This window comes from Loxodonta africana, chromosome 18, assembly GCF_030014295.1.
Source record: "Loxodonta africana isolate mLoxAfr1 chromosome 18, mLoxAfr1.hap2, whole genome shotgun sequence".
In the NCBI taxonomy this organism is placed as follows: Eukaryota; Metazoa; Chordata; class Mammalia; order Proboscidea; family Elephantidae; genus Loxodonta; species Loxodonta africana.
In genome coordinates, this window is record NC_087359.1 from 11,125,975 (window position 1) to 11,135,703 (window position 9,729).

A 9,729-nucleotide genomic window follows, 5' to 3' on the forward strand; every position below is an offset into this window, starting at 1 on the left:
GGCGGCTTGAGCCTGCAGCCAAAGAGCCCCCCTCGTAACTCCAACACTCCCAGGGGACCCTCTGCCTCTCCCCTCCTCAGGCCCAGCCCCCAGCCTCACCCTTCTCCTCCTGCCACTCCCCTGTGCCCCCTGTGGAGACGTACTGTCACCCTGGGAGGTTTGGGCTGAAGACAACCTCCCAGTGTCAGGATGGGATGTAAACAGAGTGCCACCAGGGGGTGGGCAGCCTGGATCAGGGGTCAAGGTTGGCAGGCTTCCATGGCAGTGGGCCCGCCCTAGCCCTCCCTGCATTGGGCCATGTGGGCTCAAAGGCTGCACTCGGCGGTTGGGGATGGTCTCATCCCACCCAGACCCGCTGGCTCCGCCTCTCCAGGCACCGCCTCCAGGAAGCCCTCCCTGTGGGCTCCCTGCCAGTCACCTGCGCCCACTCACTGATTTTGCACCCTGCCCACCCTGGGAGGTGACTTTTCATCGGGTTTGGGGCGGTGCCTCCCAGCACACACAACTGGGCGCTGTGACAGGAAGAGGCTCCAATCCATTTAGTCTGAAAGAGGGGAGGCGGCGCCGTCTTCCCCTGGTCCTGGGCCAGCAGCAGTGAGCATGGCCCCCCAGCCCCCGCATCTCCACCTGTTCCTGGCACTCACCCTCACCATGCCTGTCAGCCTAGCCACCCAGGGTAAGTGCTTCCTGGGCCTGTCCCCCACGGCGCCTCCTGGTGCCCCAGGGGGCTCAGTCCACCCCACTCCCCGCCTGGGGTGGGAAGGGTGCTGACTGTGACCTCTTGCAGAGCCCCCACCGCCCACCCTCCAGGGGTCAGGTTCACTTTGAATCAGTTTCGGGGCTAATGGCATACAACCTGGGCCACGGTGATATCTGAGTGGAGGACCACAGTGGCTTTGGTTTTCTTTTTCCTTACCTGAACGCCTGCAGCGTTTCCTTTCTATGATCAGCAGTTGTTGGCCATCCCTTAAAGTGGGGACTCTGGTTCTTGTTTAACTTTTACAACAGGTTCATCAGTAAAGTTCTGCCACATGTGCCAACAAGCGTTAGACCAGTGTGGGAACGGGGAGGAGGGCAGGCACCCAGCCTGCAAAAGCAGAGCAAAGCACTGCGGATTTTGTTCCCTGAGAAGTTGCCCTCCGGGCCGCATTAAAGGTTAAAGGGTTTGTGTCCCCACCCGGGAAGCTGGTTCTGCTGAGCCCCCGGCTGGTCCACCAATGTAGGTTCTGGACATCCCATAACAAACAAGAGAGTGTCAGCCAGACAGCCACGGGCTCCAGGCACCTAGAAGCAGTAGGAAAATTGAGGCAGCCCAAGTGGGGAAAAGAAGGCTAAGGGGAGATAGGAGAGTGGCTCTCGGCTATTTGGGGGCCTCATCTAAGAGGGGGAGAAGCTGTAGACCTAGGGCAGAGTGTCAGAGGGCCACAGGGCCTGGAGATGCCCAGCGAAGTGTCGGCCGGGCTTTGCAGCAGCATCTTGTGCCCAGTGACGTGCCAGCTGTCCCTGGGTCCTGTGTTGTCCCCAACACCGTCCCCTGGCACCGGCAGAGGAGGGCCCCTGCAGGCCAGTGGTAACATGCTGGGTCTCCCACAGTGGTGCAGCAGTTCCCCCCCTACGCGATTGCCCCAAAGGGCAGCTCCGTCAACATCACCTGCTCCAGCATCGGCTCCTTGAAGGGGATCTACCTGAACCGAGACTGGCCCGACCCAGGAAGCCACGTGATCTACTATGCAGACGGGAAGGAGCCCACCGTGGACGAGCTGTTCTGGATGCGCATCAACTTCTCGGGGTCGCAGCACGAGCTGACCATCACCATGTACCACCTGCAGCCCAATGACACAGGCGTCTACACCTGCCAGGCCATCATGGACAACAAGATCTCAGGCCCTGGGACCCTGGTTGTGGTGACAGGTGGGAGCGTGCTCACTCCCGGGACACCCCTCTGCTCCAACAGGGCCCCTGACCGGGCACCTTCCCTCCTACATTCACTGGAGTCTCTCCTTCAAGTTCAAAGCCTCTCTCCTCCAGGAAGCCCCCCGAATTCCCCGCAAACTCCACAACCTCTCCCTGAAACCTGAACGCTCTACAGGGGGCCCCATACCGTGGGATCCCCACCTATAAAGTGTTCTCCGTTCCTTTTTTTTTTAGATGACAGAGCAAACTCATGCCAGAAGGACTGGGAGAGAGCCTTCGGCCTCCCTGTGGCACTGGCTGTGGCCTGCTTCCTTGCCGGGCTGGGCCTGGGGGTGGTGTGTGCAGTGAGGAGGACACAGGTCAGCGTGCCCTGAGCTGTCGCCTGTAACTCGGCTCCTAAGCCGCTCCTCTCAGGAGAGTGGAAGGGGGAGTGGAGCCGCTAGCCCCTGGGAGCTGAACCCCTCCTGAGGGTTGCCAGCGAGTGCTGAGAACCAGGGAGATCAGCACCAAGGTGGGAAGGGGGACTCCAGAACCCAGAGCGAAGCAGAGATGTAGACACCGGCACGGCACGCAGCAGGGCAGGGGACCCAGGGAAGACACTCATGGTAGACATGTCAGGGATGTGGGGTGTGAAGGGTCCAGAGGGTGTGGGATCAGCTGACCAGACTCCTGTGCATGCCGTGGGAGCCCATGGGAGAATGTGCGTGGTGTGTGTGCACCTGTGAGTGCGTGGTGTGTGTAGGTCCATGTGTGTGTGTGAGTGTGAGAGTACGTGTGGTATGTACATAGATGTGAGTGTGTGGTGTGTGCACGTGAATACCCTGCATGCGCATGTGTGCCTGTGTGAGAGTGTTGTGAATACTGGAGTCTGTGTGTGGTATGTGCACGTGCGTGAGTGCATGGTGTGTGCAAGTGTGTGTGCGTGTGTGTATATGAGAGTGTGTGCTGAGGTGTGAGCAAGAGGCTGACGGAAGCAGGGGCAGGAAGTGCTCATTCAGCCATTTGCCTGGGGCGGGGGCAGGAGCAGTGACAGAGACAGCTTTCCCTCCAGGTCTTCATCCCTCAGACCGGTCCTGAAGCTCAGCCTACAGTTCCTCATCCCGCCCTGGCCCAGCTCCTGCTCCAGCTCCCCGGGGCCTTGGGGATTGCTGCCCCACCCACCAGGGCTGGGGATGGTGCTGGCAAGCTGCTGGAAGCTCAGAACTGGGGTCCTGGTCTGTACCTTGTGAATAGGCTTTAGGCAGGCGGGACCAGGAGGCCCAGCAGCCTTGTGAGGTTCCGTGGTGTGAGGGTAGGAGGAGGGTGCCCCAGAGCACAGCCAGCACTGAGCAGTGGGCTGTCTTCCAGATCAAGAAGCTGTGCCGGCGGAGCAATCGGCCCACGGCCATCGTGGTCTATGAGGACATGTCCTGCAGCCGCCACAACACCCTGTCCAGGCCCAATGAGTACCAGTGAGCCTGCCACCGGGAACTCAGAGAGAACCAGCCAGATGCCAGCGAGGCACTCTGCCCAGGGCCCAGGGAGCTCAGGGCAGTGGGCGGCTCCATGGCACTGTCGGACGCCTCCTTTGCCCTGTGGCAGCTTGAGGGATGCCTTATCCAGGAAGCCCTCCTTGCTTCTGCAGCCACCAGGAGAAGCTCTGGCTCTCCTGCTGTGCCTTCTCCTCCTGTGGCCTCACGGGGGCTCCTCTGCTTGATGGGTCTGGGGGCAAGGCTGTGGCCCCTATTCTCTCATCAGCACCCTCACCCTGCAGCAGGTGGGCCCCCAGCCCTTGGGCAGCCTGGGGCAGAGGGGCATGGGGAGGCCCAGCCCCCTGCCCAGCCTTGCCAGAAATAAAGTGTTTGTTTTCTTTCCGTTCTGAGTCCCCGTCTGTTTCTCCCTAGCCCGGAGCAGAGGGGAAGAGAGGGCTTAGATGGCCAGGGCTGCCCTCCCCACCCTCTCCTGGCACCCTCACAGCATTTCTGCAGGTGTATTTTCAAGGGGGAGTCCTTGGGTGATGCAAAGAGTGAATGTGAAACTGAAAGGTTGGAGGTTCGAGTCCACCCAGAGGCACCTTGGAAGAAAGTCCTGCAACCTACTTCTGAAAAATTCCCCGTTGAAAATCTTGTAGAGCACAGTTCTACTCTGGCACACAACACTATCATGAGTTGAAGTTGACTCGACAGCAATTGGCATATGTGTGTGTACATACGTGCACACACACACGTACTGTTTCTCTGGAGAGCCGTGAGGCACAGTGATGTCCATTCCAGTGCTGCTTTCAATATAAAAATTAACCACTGAGAAATGACCCGAATGTTAAGAGAACAGCTGTGTTGATTTCAGCACACATGCTGGCCGTGCTGCTGAGGGAGAATCCGGGGCTTTCCCCAGGACGTTCGCCGGCCACCGTGAAGTGACAGAGATCCAGTACGACCCCACATTTATAAACATAACACACAGGCACATACACGGCTATGCCAACACTTGTGTGTATTTTTATCTCTAGAGTGCGAAACAACGGAAGACCAGGCACTGGTCCTGCTTCTCTCTGGGCGGCGGGGTGTGGGGACTTTGTCTTCTTTTTTCGGAGTCTCTCTATTTTAATTGCAGAAGAATACGTATAACAAAACGCTTGCCATTTCAAGCATCGTTGTGTGCACAACTCAGTGACATTAATTACGTTCACCAGGCTGTGCAACCATCCCCACTGTCAGTTCCTGAATGGTTTTCACCTCCTGAAACAGACACGTGGCCTCTTGAGCAATAAACTCCCCTTTCCCCGTCCCCCGCCTCCGGTAAGCGCTAATAAACTTTGGCCTCTGTGCATCTGTCTACTCTAGACATTTCACACAAAGGGGAATGTACAATATTTGTCCTTTTGTGTCTGGCTTCTTTCACTCAGCATGTTTCCAAGGTTCATCTACGTTGTAGCAGGTGTCAGAACTTCTCTTCACGGTCTCTGTATTTGCTAGCTGTGTGTTAGCCAGGGACAGTGAGTCCCCAGGACCCCTTGGGTGTGGGGCGAGCGGCCAGGATACAGTCAGGTTCTTGGGGAGTCCCTGGTGACCGGCCCAGCTGCCCTGCACCCCAGCTCTGGCCGTAACCATGGCACCTCACCGCTTTCCACCCTCACCAGGTATCCTCTGCCCCCATGCGTCCCCGACCCTGGCACTCTCTGTGCGTCTGTTACTGGATGCAAACCCCAAATTCTTATTCAGCATGACTCGAATTGGCCAATAAACGAAAGACTGAGGCGGGAGGACAAGATAGGCACCTTTAGTTCATTGTACAAGGAAATGGGGTCAGTCGGTGCTTACTGCTGCCAAGACTGCTTGCCAAGGGTGGGCAGGTAAGTTACTTGCAAATGGGTTTACAAGTAGGGAGTTCCTACAAGTTACTTCAGCAACGTTCTTAATAATACTACGGAGGTGTAAAGGGGTTTACATACAACCTTCAAGCAAAAACCGAACCAAACCTGTGGCCATCCCAGAGGATTCCGACTCAAAGCAGGATTCAAATGCAAAACTGGGGGGGGGGGGGAGGGGAGCCCAGCAAAGAAAATGATTTTGCAATACAGCACTGTAGGTGGGTGTCATGGATTGAATTGGATCCCCCAAAATGTCCGTCAGCTTGGCTGGGTCACGATTCCCTTGTATGATTGTCTACCATTTTATCTTCTGATGAGATTTCCTTAAATGTTGTAAATCCCGTCATGATGATGTTAATGAGATGGATTGGTGGCAGTTATGTTGATAAGGTCTAGCAGATTAGATAGTGTCATAAGCCAATCTCTTTTGAGATATAAAAGAGAGAAGCAAGCAGAGAGATATGGGGACCTTGTACCACCAAGAAAGCAGCACCCGGAGCAGAGCAGGTCCTTTGGACCTGAGGTTCCCGCACCGAGATGCTCCCAGACCAGGGAAAGGCTGATGACAAGGACCTTCCTCCAGAGCCGACAGTGAAAGAAAGCCTAGAGTTGGCGCCCTGATTTTGGACTTTTAGCCTACCGGACTGCAAGAGAATAAACTCTTCTTTGTTAAAGCCATCCACTTGTGGTATTTCTGTTATAGTAGCACTAGATGACTAAGACAAGGAAGAAGCCAGGTAAAGAATACAGTACTGTGGGGGTTCTGTCTCACGTCTCACACTCTGTCCCCAGGAGAGGGTCTGCTGGGCTGACAGGCGCTGCCCATCACTGCTCATGGGGAGGGGAGGGGAGGGGCAGCCCACCCCTGAGCTACAATCACACTTGTGAGGAACCCCCATGGGGAGGCTGTGGGCACGGCAGGCCCTGCAAGCTCTCAGAGCTACGCTGCCTCTCCGTTCTGTCCTGGACGACACACATCACCACTGGAACTCAAGGGGAAAATGATGTACATTTATCAGCTACACTACGTATATAATCATATATGTAGCATGTTGTTGTTGTTGGGTGCCACTAAGTCGACTCTGTCAAGTCCACCCCATGGGACACAGTAGAACTGCCCCATAGGGTTTTCTAGGCTGTTTTTTTTAATCTTTATGGGAGCAGGTGGCCAGATCTTTCTCCTCAGGAGCTCCTGGTGGGTTCAAACCGCTGACCTTTGGTGAGCAGCTGAGTTCTTAACCATTGCGGGACCAGGGCTCCTTATGTAGAATATATGACATTATTATATGATATATAATTGTATTACACTATATAGATAGATATACAGATATCGAACAATCATTAATGTCACACGCAAGTAAAATATGGCTGAAGATAATTCAAAACATTTGCAGCAATCCATCGACAATGAACTGCCAGAAATTGAGGCTAGTTTCAGAAGAGGACGTGGAAGCAGGGGTGTCATTGCTGATGTCAGATGGATCCTGGCTCAAAGTAGAGAATACCAGAAAGATATTTACCTGTGTTTTATTGACTATGCAAAGGCATTTGACTGTGTGGATCATAAAAATTACGGATAACAATTTGAAGAATGGGTATTCCAGAACACTTAATTGTGCTCATGAAGAACCTATATGTTATAGATTGAATTATGTCCCCCCAAAAATGTGTGTATCAACTTGGTTAGGCCAAGTATGGTTGTCCTCCATTTTGTGATCTTAATTTTATGTTAAGAAAATTCGGGTGGGATTGTAACACCACCCTTACTCAGGTCACTTCCCTGATCCAATATAAAGTGAGTTTCCCTGGGGTGTGGCCTGCACCATATTTTATCTCTCAAGACATAAAAGGAAAGGGAAGTAAGCAAAGAGTTGGGGACCTCATACCATCAAGAAAGCAGCACCTGGAGCAGAGCGCATCCTTTGGACCTGGGGTCCCTGCGCCTGAGAAGCTCTTCCACCGGGGGAATATCAATGACAAGGAATCTCCCTCCAGAGCCAACAGAGAGAGAAAGCCATCCCCGGGAGCTGACAACCCTGAATTTGAACTTGTAACCTACCAGACTGTGAGAGAATACATTTCTCTTTGTTAAAGCAATCCAATTGTGGTATTTATGTTATAACAGCACTAGATGACCAAGACACTGCACATAGACAAAGAGGCAGTTAGTTGTTCGGACAGAACAAGGGGATACTTCCAGGTTTAAAGTCAGGAAGGGTGTGTGTCAGGGTTTTATGCTTTCACCATACCTATTCTATCGGTATGCTGAGCAAATAATCCGAGAAGCTGGAGTATATGAAGAACGTGGCATCAAGATTGGAGGAAGACTCATTAACAACCTGCGTTATACAGATGACACAACCTCACTTGCTAAAAGTGAAGAGGATTTGAAGCACTTACTGATGAAGATCAAAGACTACAGCCCTCAGTATGGATTACACCTCAACATAAAGAAAACAAAAATCCTCACAACTGGACCAATAAGCAACATCATGATAAACGGAGAAAAGATTGAAGTTGTCAAGGATTTCATTTTACTTGGATCCACAATCAACACCCATGGAAGCAGCAGTCAAGAAATCAAATGTATGTGGCATTGGGCAAATCTGCTATAAAAGACCTCTTTAAAGTGTTGAAAAGCAAAGATGTCACTTTGAGGACTAAGGTGCGCCTGACCCAAGCCATGGTATTTTCTGTCTCTTCATATGCACACAGAAGCTGCACAATGAATAGGGAAGACTGAAGAAGAATTGATGCCTTTAAATTGTGGTGTTGGCAAAGAATATTGAATATACCACGGACTGCCAAAAGAAGGAACAAATCTGTCTTGGAAGAAGTACAGCCAGAAGACTCCTCAGAAGTAAGGATGGTGAGACTTCATCTCACAAACTTTGGACATGGTATCAGGAGGAACCAGTCCCTGGAGGGTATCGTGCTTGGTAAAGAAGAGGGTCAGTGAAAAATAGGAAGACCCTCAATAAGACGGATCGACACAGCAGCTGCAAACAACGGGCTCAGATGTAGCAATAATCGTAAGGACGGCGCAGGACCAGGAGGTGTTTCATTGTGTTGTGCATATGGTCACTATGAGTTGGAACTGGCCCAACGGCACCTAACAACAAAAACAATACAGAGACATTAAAAAATAGATGCTGCCGTTCATCGTATGTTTAAAAAAGGCTAGAAATCCAAGGACAGGGCGTCAGCTCCAGGGAAAGGCTTTCTTTCTGTGTCACCTCTGGGGGAAGGTCCTTGTCATCAATCTTCCCCTGGGCCTAGAAGTTTCTCAGCACAGTTACCCTGGGTCCCAAGGATGCGCTCTGAGTCTAGCTCTTCTTTCTTCGTGGTAGTAGGTCCCTCTCCTCTCTGCTGGCTTCTCTCTTTTATATCTCAAAACGGATTGACTCAAGGAACAACCTAATCCTGTAGATTTTGCCCTGCCTCATTGACGTAACTGCTCCTAATCCTGCCTCGCTGACATAACAGACTGTTCTCCCTGTCTTAGTTATCTAAAGACTAAAAAAGTGCTGCTATAACAGAAACATTACAAGCAGATGGTTTTAACAAAGAGAAACTTATTCTTTCACGGTTTAGGAGGCTAGAAGTCCAAATTCAGAGTGCCAGCTCCAGGGGAAAGCTTTCTTTCTCTGTCAGCTCTGGAGGAAGGTCCTTGTCATCTTTCCCTGGGTCTAGGAGTTTCTCAGCACAGGGACCCCAGTCCAAAGGACGCTCCCCACTCCTGGCTCTTCTTTTTTGGTGATATGAGGTCCCTCTCTCTCTGTTTGCTTCCCTCTCCTTTCACCCCTTGTAAGATAAAAGGCCACACCCCAGGGAAACTCCCTTTACATTGGATCAGGGCTGTGACCTGAGTAAGGGTGTTACATTCCACCCTAATCCTCATTGACATAACCTAATCTTGCCTCATTAGCCACAGGTAGAGTTTAGGATTTATAACACGTAGGATAATCACATCAGGTCACAAAACGGTGGGCAACCACACAATACTGGGATTCATAGCCTAGCCAAGTTGATACACACTTTGGGGGGACACTATTCAATCCATAACACTCCCAAATAGGATCATAACTGCAGGCATAAGAGGCTAGGATTTACAACCCATAGGATAATTACATCAGATCACAAAATGGAGGACAACCACACAGTAGTGGGAATCACACCCTAGCCAAGTTGACATACATTTTGAGGGGACACGATTCAATCCATGACCCCCTCCATGCACAGGGCCATGATCCCCGAGTTCTCCTTTCCCTGTGTGATCCCCTCTGTGGACAGGGTCATGATCCCTGAGTCCTCCTCCCCCCATGTGACTTCCCCAATGCTGCACCAACCCTGGCTGAAGGGTGCTGGCTTCATCTCTTTACTCTGTTGTCACCTGGACGGTGAGGACATGGGGGGTGGGGCTGGGTCCTTCATCCTGAGTCCCCCACCCCAGTGCACTACTAGGT

At 52.3% G+C, this 9,729-nt stretch overlaps 1 protein-coding gene across 1 annotated transcript; it reads left to right on the plus strand.

The window, feature by feature from the left end:
* Positions 1-484: 484 nt before the first annotated feature.
* On the plus strand, positions 485-5,381 carry CD7 (CD7 molecule). Its single transcript, XM_023556771.2, has 4 exons — positions 485-676; positions 1,594-1,911; positions 2,149-2,273; positions 3,262-5,381. The coding sequence occupies exons 1-4, from the start codon at positions 601-603 to the stop codon at positions 3,367-3,369; spliced, it is 627 nt and encodes a 208-aa protein (XP_023412539.1). The 5' UTR covers positions 485-600; the 3' UTR covers positions 3,370-5,381.
* The last annotated feature ends 4,348 nt before the right edge of the window (positions 5,382-9,729 follow it).